At 46.3% G+C, this 13,342-nt stretch overlaps 1 protein-coding gene across 1 annotated transcript in view; it reads right to left on the bottom strand.

Moving 5' to 3' along the window:
• Positions 1–13,090, bottom strand: part of LOC108234844 (B-cell scaffold protein with ankyrin repeats) — a 26,586-nt gene extending 13,496 nt beyond the window's left edge. Inside the window, exons 1-7 of the mRNA XM_025005550.2 lie at positions 12,848–13,090; positions 12,238–12,630; positions 8,279–8,421; positions 8,041–8,179; positions 7,826–7,968; positions 6,453–6,567; positions 3,248–3,447 (exon numbers count right to left, since the gene is read on the bottom strand). Of these exons, the coding sequence (XP_024861318.1) occupies positions 3,248–3,447; positions 6,453–6,567; positions 7,826–7,968; positions 8,041–8,179; positions 8,279–8,421; positions 12,238–12,630; positions 12,848–12,860 (1,146 nt within the window). The 5' untranslated portion in view covers positions 12,861–13,090. The remainder of the gene's footprint in view (positions 1–3,247; positions 3,448–6,452; positions 6,568–7,825; positions 7,969–8,040; positions 8,180–8,278; positions 8,422–12,237; positions 12,631–12,847) is intronic.
• Positions 13,091–13,342: the final 252 nt, after the last annotated feature.

The following is a 13,342-nucleotide window of genomic DNA, read 5'->3' as shown; positions in this document are numbered from 1 at the left end:
CCCCCCCCCCCCCCCAGCGGGCTCACAATCGTCGGCCGCCGCCGAAGGTGAAGGGGGCAGCCATGTCTTCCTCGTTTATCTTGCAAAATGTCTTGTGAAAACCCCTGTGCCCGGGGTTTTAATGGAGCTCCCAGGAAGAAATCACTGAGTGTACAGCTGCAAACGATTACCTGTCAGGTTCAACTGAATTCAAGATGGCCACCACGGCCAATCCACCCCATCGAACACATAAACGACGATATTGAGCTCAGATTTGGTGTGGTAGTAGCTGAGAGTGATTCCTGACACAGTATCTGAGCATTCAGTGCTAACGTAAAACACGGCATTAAAACTTTACCATTAACTATTAGTCTAGTTTGTCTGTCTGTTAGCAAAATATCTCATGAGCCGTTGAACTGATTTTAGTGAAACTCTCAGAAAGTAATCATTGGCTGTACGTCTGAAACTCATTAAAATCTGGAGTCAACCCAATCTAAGATGGCCCCCACAACCAACTGGCTTTACCCAATGCAAAAATGAAGACATCTCAGTTTGTTTTACAGATATTGAGCTAAAGTTTGGTGTGGTAGTAGTTGGGAGTGATTCCTGACACAGTATCTGAGCGCTAACACATCTCGTAAGATCTGACACGAGTTTAGGGATGATGCTATTTACAAAATTTGACCAAAATGTCTGCAGCCTTTTCACACAACATGATCCTATTTTGAAAACTGTGGCATTAAAGTCAGCGGGCGACAGGCATTCCTGTAAGGAATGCTGGATTTGTAATGACTATAAGAGAAGCGGCGCAGAGAGGTCGAGTGTTTCTGCGTGTCGGACCTGTTTTACGTCCGCAGGCGTGCTGCGGTCCCTGCGGCGGGACCTCTGCACGACTCCGACACTCCCCTGTCGGCTCGTTCCAGGCTCGCAGCGAGTCCCCGCCACAGCGCTCTGATCAAATCACGCTCGCTCTGCGGTCGCTTTCAATTAGCGCCGTTGCCGGGACGATAAGTACGCCGCAGCAGCAGCTGTTAGGGGGTCTGAATTTTCCCGAAGGCCAACTTCTCCGTATGTCGACCCGAGGCGTCCGGGGGAGATGAAAGTTGCTGATGAGAGGAGGGCGGGAGCCGGGAGCGGAGGTGTTCATACAGAGGAGAGTGCATGACAAACTGAGGGGGACTCGGCAGCTGCGCCTTTAAGGTCGTTACTACGGAGACAAAGCTTTGCTGACATCAAAGGACCTGCGTTCCTTGAAGGAGTGCTTCTCACCCGCTGAGGTTCCGACTACGACCCTCTTATGTTGAGAAACGACGTCTTTGCCGATATCGCCCGTGCTCTAACTCTGCAGCTGGAATGTCAAACTGCACAGCTGGACACCTCTTAGGTTAAGGGTGATCACTATTGATTTCAAGGTGAGGGGATCAAAAGTCAAAGTCACAGTTGACATAGTGCTCGAACTATGCAACCATGCAACGGAGGAAAATTAAACTACATAGCCGGATACCTTTTAGGTCACGGGTGATCCCCATTGATTTCAAGGTCATGGGGGGGGGTCACAGGTCAACATCACAGCTGACCTAGTGCTCTAACTCAGCAGCAGTGTGATGTAGGAACGTCAAACTGCACAGCTGGACATCTCGTGGGTCAAAGATGATGCCTGTTGGTTTCAAGGCTCATAGGGTCAAAGTTCAAAGGTCACAGGTGACCCCTTTGTTAAAACCTCGTCTCTGCTCCTACATGTGAGCCTTTTTGTTACTGGTTGTGTCCGTTGGTTTGTTTGTCCATCTGTCAGCAAAGATCAGGTAGAAACTGAAGAACAGATTTGAAGGAAATGTTCAGGAAATGTTGGGGTTGGAACAAAAAACGATGGATTAAATGTTGGTGCTGATCCAGATTCTGATCCAGATTATGATCCGGATCGAACTAATCTTGAACCACCCCGTGGCCTCGGTGGAGGTTCGGCTCTCTGAGTGCTTCTAGTTTTTGAACTGTTACAAAATGTTGTTCCGGCACAAATTTAGACCATACCTAAAATGACCCTTTGGTGTTCTTACCATTGATTTCCACTCACCCCGCTGTAAGCAGCGGCCTGAATGTCTTCGATATGTTTTTTTTTCCTTTTCAAAACTCTTGTAGATAACCAACCAAACTGTTTGTGCAGTTTTACACCCGCCTCACATTTAAATAGGTTCCAATCTGTCGCTTTCGCCTCTGTAATTGTTTCCGTCCTGCCTGGTACCGTCCTTTGCCGCCTAATTAAATGATCATTTATAAGAACATTAGAATGCTGCTGTCCTTCGGGTTTTATCGTCGGACGAGCCTCCGCGTGCACGCACGGCGGTTATTAAAGCCGGATTGCCTCTCATTAGCGGGGCGAGAAGGCGAACGTGTTGTTCAATCCTTGCAGTCAAACCGGAGGTTGAGCAGGAGTCTCCGGACCAACTTAACCGAACGGCGGCGCGCATGAGAGGAAATGTCTGCTTCGGTGGCCACGTAACTGTCTGAACGCATGCAGGCGACCTGTGCTGTGAGCCGTTGTTTCGCGCACGAACAAACACAGCCGAGACTCTGTGGGGGTGTTTCTATAGGAGGCCCGACCTATTAGGAATGAGACTAATGAAAGGCTCCGATCCATTGTCTAACTGAGACACAACATCCAGGCTTGCTTTTTATCCGCTTCTAGTCTCCACGCTGCTCGTTACAGATGAAGGACCTCTCAGTCACAGGCCAGAGAGACGTTTCTGAGAGCCGCGCGAACTCACAGGGTCAGTTCGACTGCAGCAGCTAACGGCTAAGTTTTGGATATGTACCTTAGCCATCCATCAGCCCCTAAAGCACCTGTTAGGGGTACGACTCTCAGCTACTACCGCACCAGACTTCCGTTTGGCGTCTGTAAAGCCAACTGCGTTGTGACCGTTTACGTCCGAATCAGTTTTAGGGGTACCCTCTGCGATCACTGTCTGAGGGTTTTATTAAACTGCGTCAAATGGTTCATGGTATATTTTGCTAACAGACATGTGGCGAACATTCGTACAGGCCATAGCTTTCCAAAATATAGGAGCTGTAATCATTGATGGCATGATTTTTGAGAATATACAGAGTTTATGAAGTCAACCATGATGGATATGAGGAAAAATGAAGCCTCCTGTTTGATACTGAGGCCAGTGGACCTGGTTGCCATGGCGATTCCTGCTTTTTCTGTGTGGGGGGGCAGCACAAGATGTTCAGCGTGAGTAAAACAAAAAACAGTAAATATGGAAACCGTTACCAGTGTCTCTGTCAGCAGGGCGTAGAGCTCCGTGTGGCCGTGACTTTTAGCCACCTCGGCGGGGGTCTGTCCGTGGCGGGTGGCCGGCGTGCGCAGAGCCCGCTCAGCGCCGGGACACTGCAGCAGCAGGCCGGAGACGCACCGGAGTCCGTACCGGGCGGCGAAGTGGAGGAGCGAGGGGCCGTCGGCACGCTGGAGCTCTGCCGGGAACATTTACGTTTGATTAGGGGAAAAAGAGGTGTGAAATAAAAAACAAAACAAAACTGGGGGCTCCCTTCAAGTTGGAACATCCCTGAGCGGGCCTCCCCTGCTTTTCCCCTTTCGATTCGCGAGGGCGAGGCGACTTCCGGCTGATGCGACGCGATGCGGGCAATCCGACACGTCCAGGGGCGTCAGAGAAAGACAGCTCAGAGGCACTTATTGACCCGTTTGTCATGGCAACGTCTCCCTCTGCCCTTTTTACCAGAGTAAAGGATCAATGTCAGAAGCTGATGAAGCCATCAGTCTGCTGCATAATGAGCCGAGAAATAATGGAAAGCTTTTTTCTTTTCCCCCCGTCGTGGATGCTGTTCATCGTGCTGGAAGAATGTGTTCCTGCTGTGAGCTTTATGTTCGGCTCGTTTTAGCTCATGATGGGAAGGAGAGCCTCGGGGAAATGGACAGAAGGTTGTTCAGGGGCAAATATGCACCATGACTTTGACTGTAAAGTAGCCATTTTGACCCGTATGCTTTTAGTAAAGAAAGCGACCTGTCACAGCATGGTGTATTTCCTGTATTATTGGGTATCTGACTATCAACAAGAACAAGAATACAAACTCAACCTAGAATTTTGTCGGGCTGCCTTTAGAGCTGATTACTGATCGGACCCAACATGGATTTCAGGAAATCAATCCATTACTTATGAGCTTGTCTCCGTGTTTTCTGTTTGAGTGCTGCGGTTTTGGATTAATTCTGTGTTGCATGAAAGAAAATGTCCAATCAGAAGCTTTTATGTGGGATCTCTGGGCACAGTTTTCTCCACCCGGAGTATTTTGTGTTCTTGTCAGAATCCCCAGACCATTACAACAAATCAGAGCCTGAGTCTGGATTTGATCAGCCGGTCAAATTTGGGCCAAATTTGCCTTTGGACTCTCCCATTTTGACGTTAAGGGTATATTTATGCTGAAGGCTTCATGAGTGCTGATCATCCACACACACAAAAAAAAAGGCGGCAGGTGGATATGATGTCTTAGAATAATTAGAGATGTCCTTTTTCAAGACAGCGGGAAAACACCCGAACTTTTGGAGCTTCATCTGTGGGCCGGTAAGCAACGATACTCTCAAATCAGGAAGTTCTGCTGCTGGGAGCGCGCGCCCTTTGGGACAGAGATGGTGGAGCGGAGCTGGAAAAGGTTATCAGAACCTTCACTGTTTAACAACAAAAGAAAAAATAATAATAGGAGCACTTTAGGTCATTTTCGGTGTTTCTGTATGGATGAAAACGTTCCTAGAAACGGTGCCATGTTCATAAGGATGTCTTTTTTTAAAAATACGAATAAAAAGATGCGTTTTTTTCTGTGGATAAGGCGTATATATACACTATGTTGCCAAAAGTATTCACTCGCCCATCCAAATCATTGGATTCAGATGGTCCAATCCCTTCTGTGGCCACAGGTGTATAAAATCAAGCACCCAGGCGTGCAGACTGCTTCTATAACCGTTTGTGAAGGAATGGGTCGCTCTCAGGCGCTAAGTGAGTTTCAGTGTGGTGCAGTGACAGCTGCCACCTGTGCAGTAACTCCAGTCGTGACTAAATATTCAACTGTTCGTGGGATTTTAACAAAGTGGAAGTGATTGGGAACGGCCACGACGTGGTAGGACACATAAAACCACAGAGCGGCTTAGAGGATGCTGAAGCTCAAAGTTCACAGAGGTCGAGTCAACATGTGGCTATCAGATCAGCTCAGGAACAGAGTGGAGAGAGCTTCATGGAATGGGTTTCCATGGCCAAGCAGCTGCATCCAAGCCTTCCATCAACAAGTGCAAAGCGTCAGATGCGATGGACTCTAGAGCAGTGGAGATGTGTCCTCCGGAGGGACGGATCACGCTTCTCTGTCTAGAAATCCAATGTATGAGTCTGGGTTTGGCTGCTGCCAGGAGAACTGTTCTCGAGTGTAAAGTTTGGTGGAGGGAGGATCATGGTGTGGGGTTGTTTTGCAGGAGTTGGGCTCTTAGTTCCAGTGAAAGGAACTCTTAATGCTTCAGCGTACCGAGACATTTTGGACAATTTCATGCTCCCAACTTTGTGGGAACAGTTTGGGGATGGCCCCTTCCTGTTCCAACATGACCAGAGCACAAAGCAAGGTCCACAAAGACATGGATGAGGGAGTTTGGTGTGGAAGAACTTGACTGACCTGCACAGAGTCCTGACCTCAACCTGATAGAACACCTTTGGGATGAATCAGAGCGGAGACTGTGAGCCAGGCCTTCTGTCCAATATCAGGGTCTGACCTCATAGAGGAGCTTCTGGAAGAATGGTCCAAAATTCCCATAATCATTCCTAAACCTGTGGAAAACCTTCCCAGAAGAGCTTAAGCTGTTAAAGATACAAAGGGAGGACCAATATCATATTAAACCCTGTGGATTAAGAAATGGTTGGCACTCGAGTTTATATGAGTGTGAAGGGAGGCGAGTGAATACTTTTGGCAACATAGTGAATGTGTGTGTGTGTTCTGGGTGTATGGCTGTGATTGTCACGCTTCTCTGCTAATGAACCACAGCCTTGTTTTGACAAGATAACACAGCGCCGTACCGTTCATAATCTGCTCGAGGCGAGAAGAAACTCCGTGTTGAAAACAGCAAAGCCCTCTCGTCCCCGAAAGGCTTTCCCCCGAGCAGCCGGGACCCAGACCCCGGCGTCGCTAATTCACGAGTGAGAACGATGCTTCGCGCTCCCACAAAACCACTCCTCCTTAATTCGAGCGCCACGACTCGCGGCCTCGTCGTCTAATTTAATTGTCACGGTTATTTTAAGGATTGAGACGGGGCTCGCTGCAATCAATTAGCTGAAACGTGATAATCACTGCAGCGCCCTTCTGAAGGAAATCTCCTGACTGTTTAGCGACTCTTTTTAAAGCCGGGGCTGTGCAGTTATTGGATTTTTATGGCGTATCGTGTTGAGTTCGTGCCTCGTGGTGTGATTACTAAGCAGCAATGAGTGGCGTACCTGTTCCACGTGTGTTTGGACTCTGCAGTCCCTGAAAGCCTCCTGCGGGGATGCCCTCCAGCAGCATGGAGGACAGCTTCTGATCCAGCTGGTCCACGGAAGAAACCTTAAGAGCCTGAAACACAGTAAGACTCTAAAATTATTTCTGGCCTGGAAAATAAAAAAAAAAAAAAAAAAGGGAACGCTCAAAACTTTCCTTTTAGGGGCCAAAGATTTAATCGCAGTTGTAGTGATATTGGAAATCCATACAGGGCCAATAAAAGTGCTAGGTTTCATTTCGCCGTACGAGCATCAAACTTCTGCCTCGTTGGTCCTCACTTTGAGTTTGTAAACTCTGCTGGCAAGTTCCTCCTCCTCTGGCATGGCTCGGGTCTGCTTCTTCAGCAGAACGGGGCCTAATCAAATCAGGCGGTCATTACGGGGAAGACGGATGAAACCTGCCGTCCCTTCGAGAGCGAGAGAGAGAGACTCGTATAAACATCAGCAGAAATACGCTGATTGCTTCACGGCTTCCTAACGGCTCGTTGTGACTCTGTTGCGAGGCGGCGGCGGACGCGGACTAGTTTCTGTTACTAAACCGGATAATGAGTTAAAAGTGCCGTTTTGTTTTATCAAGAGGACAGAGAAAAAAATAAATAAATAAATACCGCAGCTATTTGAATATTTGTGGAGCTCTGTGTTTGCTCTGTATGCAAACAAAGTGAGTTTTAATTTTAGTGTTCATGAAAGAATAATAAACTAAATTTAATACTTTCTACCAATTAGTTAGTTTTGTTATAACAAGACGCCTTGAAGTCGTTGGACTCGCAATGAAAGGTTTAAAGGCGAAGTTCAGATCTTTTAAAGTGGGCTGTTTAGGACTGAAAAGGCGTGGCTAAGGGTGGGGCTAGGTGGACTCAGGCCCGCCCACTCAGAGGCGGGGCTTAGCCGTTCCGTGGCCTAACTTCCGAACTCATCATTGTTTTTCAACTCCTCGTTCACCTACTTGTAGCTCCGTATTGATCATTGCTAAGACTGCGGAGTTTAAACCATCGAAGGTTGAACAGATAAATATAGTTAAGGAAACTAGATATTAGCATGATAACAGATTGATAACATGATAACAGTCTGAAAACAGATTTATTTGTAAAAATGGGATTTGTTTATATGTGGACTACAGTTTGAAAGGGTACCAACAACCAGACTTTTGTATATTGTATATCTTCCGAGCTTTGTACAGGTGACAGGGCCAACAGATACCCTGACGCCCCCAATTCTTTTTACTTTCAGTCCATTTTTTGTCTGCAGTGATCTGAATCCACCCAGTGAAGACAGACCTTTGTGGGGAAAACTGTAAAAAGAGGTGTAGACCGGCCCATTAAAGGCGTTTTTACCTGACACATGAACTGCACAGGATCTGCCACACTGGACAGCAGGCGGTCCAGTTCCTCCATGTTTGTGTAGTACTGCAACTGTGTGCTCGTCAGTGACCTCCCACCACCGTAGACGGTCAGCCTCACGTTCCCCGCAGGAAAGTCTGCAGCAGAAAACCGCCGCAGTCAGGAGAGCGCTTTGCTGCGGTTGCGCGTATTCGCCGCGCTCGGCTCACCTGGCGCGCCGACGCACAGCACCAGCTCGTTCCACCGGGCGGGCTTCACCCTCACGCTCCGCTTCCCGTCGCTGAACTCCACCTCGCAGTCGCCGGCAGCCGCCTCGTGTCGTAGCAGGACGAACACCTCGGCGGTGCTCTGTCGAGCAGACGGGGGGGTTGGGGGGTAGCAGATTAAGTCAGCATCACGGCCGCTGGCTGAGCAAACAAATTGACTTACTAGAGGAGCGCCTCTCACCCCGCAGGGAACTCTCGAAGGAACGACCGCAACGTTGGTTCTGACCCCGTCCGCTCCAGTTGACTGCATCTGCTTGGCCTTCTGCTCTGGTCCAGATGGTTTACATGTCAAGGGGTTGGCATTTCCTGCTGTGGCTAATGCACCTGTAAAAAAAAGAAAAAAAAAAAGGATGCAGTTTTGTTTAAAAATAGTACCAGCAGCAAAGCCAGGAGTACTTCAGCCATTCTCAAACAAGTCGTACCAAGGTCCGATGGGAATATCCCCAAGATGTTTTAAAAACTGACGTCTGAAAATGAAAATAATTCCGTTACTTTAAAGGTTGGCTTATAATTTCATTGGCCTTGTTTGTTTTAATACAGTTGCTCCTGGTTGAATACTTAAAAAGTATTTCATGTCTCCATGAAATCTGTGTTTAAAGCTAACCAGCAGTGGTTAAAATCCTGCACTTGTCTGTTATCATGCCTTTTTTTGTGTATGATAACATTTAAATGTTAGCTCCTGGCCCAGTGGTTCACTTGTTTTTGGCTGAATCTTTTTGAAATGTTTTCAGTTTAGCCTGTTTTCTAGTTATAAATGTTTTGACTTTAAAATGAGAGTACCACCAAAGATACTTAATACTCCAGTCAGAAAATCCTGAATACATGTGTCTAGAGTTGGAGCACAGAGGGTTTTACAAAGGGGTCACCTGTGACCTTGATGTTTGACCCCAGGACCTTGAAATCAATAGGGATCATCTTTGACCCATGAGGTGTCCAGCTGTGCAGTTTGACTTTCCTGCGTTACACGGTTTCAGATTTAGAGCACGGACAAGGTTTTAAGAAAGGAGTCACTTTTGACCGTTGACTGCAGGACCTTGAAATCAATAGGGATCATCCCGGCACCATGAGGTGTTCAGCTATGCAGTTTGACATTCCTTTTAGCTGGTTGCAAAGTTAGAGCGTGGACAAGGTTTTCACAAAAGGGCCACCTGTGACCTATGGTCGAATTTTTAAAAATATTTCATATTGTCACTGAACTTTTGTATTTTAAGCCAATTAGATGTTAGCATTAACATGCTAAATACGACACCTGCCACTTGTCACTGTTCATGTTAGCATTTTTGGCCGAATACGTAAAAATCTTTCAAACTTTCAAAGAACTGCTGTATTTCAAGCTAACATTGTGTTAGCACTAGCATGCTAACACGTCATAGTTAAACACCGCACCTGCCATGTGTCACTGTTCATGTTAGCATTTTGATGTTAGCTTTTAGCCCAGTTGTTAAGTTGTTTTGGCTGAATTCTTGAAAATATTTCATATAGTTTCTGAACTGTTATTTTTGAAGCTAGCTAGATATTAGCATTAACATTGCTAACACACTAGAGTTAAATACCACACCTGCCACTTGTCACTGTACGTGTTAGCATTTTTATTTTAGCTTTTTCGCCCAGTTGTTAACTTGTTTTTGGTCGAATACTTAAAAGTATTACATATTTTCAAAGAACTGCTGTATCTGAAGCTACCAATGCGTTAGCTCTAGCATGCTAACACACTAGAGTTAAACACAACACCTGCCATGTGTCACTGTTCGTGTTAGCATTTTGATGTTAGCTTTTAGCCCAGTTGTTAAGTTGTTTTTGGCCGAATTCTTGAAAACATTTCATATAGTTTCTGAACTGTTGTATTTTAATCTAACTAGGTGTTAGCATTAACATGCTAACATACTAGAGTTAAACACGACACCTGCCACGTGTCACTGTTTATGTTAGCCTTTTGATTTTAGCGTTTAGCTCAGTGGTTCAGTTGTTTATGTTTGAGTAAATGAGAGAAAAAAAAACATCTACTGCCAAGAACAGCCTGCCTGCAGCTTTTGATTTATTTTGCAATAACCAAGCTGGATTGTTATCTGGAGGAAAGAAGCTTTTGTTTACAGTTTCAACCAGCTACTACATGATTCTTGTTTTTAAAAGGCCCCTGTAGTGGTTTTGTTGTGGTTTTGAAATAATATCTCACCACACGAGAACAAACCCTACGAAATATATTCATTGCCTCGCTCAAGAGTTCATTTTTATCTCGACAGAGATAATAATGACAGAGTTCAGTGTTAAAACTGCAAAACGAGCTTCGCCGCTGAAGAGATTATCTCCAGATAATGTCACGAGATAACTGTTGAAGCACGGCTTCTCTCAGATACGATCAGGAGTTTGTATTTTAAACAAACCAGCAGTCTGTGCTTTAAATGTTTTTCATGCTAACACGGTGCCACGTCGGGCCCGTTAGCATTTTGACGTTAGCCGCCAGCCTCTTGACGAACACTTTGACCTGGTGAGTTTACCGTATGGAGCGGGAATAAATTACATGACAGTAAAGACTTTACAACATGGCTCTAAACAGTGGCTTTGTGTTGACGTACGGCAGGTTTTATCGAAACCAGCCGTCTTTTTCGCAGAGGATCAACAAACATTTTCATACAGAATGATGCTCTTCGTTCATTAGACGTGGAAACGACAGACACTCCTGAGTTAAAATGTAACTGTCCGCGGGATCCAGGTCTGAAACCCGTCGCCGTATCAGTGCCGTGGAGTGATACGGGGTGCTATTAGATTTGCATGCCTCACAGTGAGTAATCAGCGGCGGTCAAATTTGCATCCGATGTTCCTCCTCGCCCACCTGCCTAAAACACAGGCCCGTTTGGATTTGTGCACGAGTCGCGCAATTAGGTGAAACGAGGACAGAGGCAGGAGGTTATTGGCGGGGAATTAATTAAGTTCCACCGAAACTCTCTCTTTACATCGGAAGAAACATTTACACTAAAAAAAAACAGTGGATCAATCAGTTACACACTCTTCACTAACAAAAAATGAAAGCTAAGTGTACTTTTTTGGAAGGGTTCAAGGATTTTTGTTTGAAATTAGCCTATAAAGCTAATTAAAAAAAATAAAAAATAAAGGACCAGTAAAGGACGTCATATTTTACCAGAAGTGGACATAGTTAGCTTTAGCACGGTTACGCAGGAAGTAAAAAACGTGAAATAACAACAGAAACTGAATCTCCACTCGTTCCTGTAGGAAGCTAGCGTTAGCGTCGCAGTTAGCAGGAAGCTAAAACATTAGCAGTTAGCAAAACTCCCATTGGCCACTGCTTCTCATGGGATCGTTTATGGATTTCATTTTTAAATTCATTATTATTATTATTATTATTATTAATATTACTCACAGAACTAGTTTCTGTTGTCCCAACTTCGTCTGTCTGTTAGCAAAATAGCTCACGAACCGCTTGGTGGATTTTATTGAAACCTTCAGGAAATTATCACCGGATGTTCGTCTACAACTGATTAACCCAACTGAGGGTCAATTTAGATCAATAATTGTTGAAAGAATACAGAAATTAGCCCTGGTTTTAGATGTAAACTGTCAACTCATTCATGTAGAAATATTAAATGTTAAATTATTAGCATTCTTGTCTTTATGCCTCACCTTCTATCATCAGCTTTCAAACAATTTTTGCTCTATTAAAGCAGCTAAAACGCCGTCAACAAAACTCCGAACAGGCAGTTACCAACGTTTAACTTGGAAAAGACAATTTACATTAAGGCAGACTTCCTGTTACAGACATCCAACAATAAAATAAAGGCTACTGAGAAATCAAAACGTCGTTTTCTTGGCTTCAAAATAAACGAGAAGCCTTCATAACGCAAAAAGAGAAGCGACAGAGACAGGAGGGACAGATCTGATCAAATTTAAATGTTATCTTTAGGGGGGGGGAGGCGGCCGGATAAAATGTTACCGAGGGCCAGATCTGGCCCACGGGCCTTGAGTTGGACAGACGTGGATTAACCTTTGGAGCCATCTGAGATGAGATTTAAATCAAAGTACAAAATAATAAATGAATAAATAAACAAAAAGACCTTCAGTGACTCGAGGAAAGAGTTTCGGTCGCTCTAAGAAAAGCTGCGCTGATAACAGTTGTCTCTTTGCTACCTTTCCTGATGATGTCCACCACGCTGGACACGTAGTCGGGGGCGTCCTGCTCGCTGGAGACCTGCAAGCACTCGTCGGCGTTCAGGGGCACCAGGCTCAGCAGGGGGGCCAGGCTGTCCACGCCGCACAGCAGCACCACCACCCGGCCGGCGGGGCTGAGCACACGGGACAGGAAGAAGCGCCGCAGCTGGCAGAGGCCCTCCAGCAGGCCCCTGCTGAGGATCAGCAGCTTGCAGCCGTAGCGCGACAGCCGCAGGAAGTCGTCCCGGGGGTTGGACGCCGTGGCGACGTCGTAGCAGCAGATCCCGTCCTCTGGGAGCGGGCCGGTGAACACCGACTGAAGGTAGGTCGCCCACTGCTGCGCCTCCGTCTCGTAGATGATAAGCAGGTCCTCTAAGAGAGGCGTTTTAAATTTTCAAAAAATGACGCACTGCTTTACTCTCTTGTAAAATCATCCATTTTTCTACTTATTTAGGCAGCTTTACATCGACCGCTCTGCAGAAGAGCCCATAAATCAACTCTTAAAGACTCATACCTCCACGTATTAGTCGTCTTCATTAGCGGGCGCCTTTTATTAAGCAGTTAGTGAACTTTTTAACGCTCTGCTTACCTGCGTGACTCATCTCCGCGGTGCTGCGCCTGCCGCTCCGTCTCGCTTCACACTGGCAGGAAAAACAGAACCACTATTGTTGGGAGCAGCCCAGATAAGAGGGAGTTTCCTGCTGTGTCACACTTAATGAAACAAAAAAAAAACGAGCGTGAATCCAGCTCTCCGCTCTGATTGGCTAACAGACGGTTTGTGACTCAAGTCGAAACTTCGACGTCTGCTCAGTTTTGCAAAACCTCTCGGCACCGGCAGTTTGACGCTGAGCAGCTACTGCACCGGGACGTTTCCTGCCAGAAGTGCCACAGCTAGCTGCTGCCGCCGCTGTTAACACTTGCAAATTAACCCAAGAGTTTGACCTCAGCGGCCGCCTGTTTGGGCGGGAATTTCGCGCTGCGGCTGGAAAAAAAAGCCTCGGAGGAATAACGTTTAGCTCATCAGTCTGCTCAGACCCATCAGCAACAGGTAAGATACTAACTGTTCATAAACTCTCCACAGAAC

Source organism: Kryptolebias marmoratus, linkage group LG7, assembly GCF_001649575.2.
Source record: "Kryptolebias marmoratus isolate JLee-2015 linkage group LG7, ASM164957v2, whole genome shotgun sequence".
NCBI classification, from domain to species: Eukaryota; Metazoa; Chordata; class Actinopteri; order Cyprinodontiformes; family Rivulidae; genus Kryptolebias; species Kryptolebias marmoratus.
The sequence above is the reverse complement of the archived record's forward strand: the minus strand, read 5'-3'. Positions and strand labels throughout refer to the sequence as shown.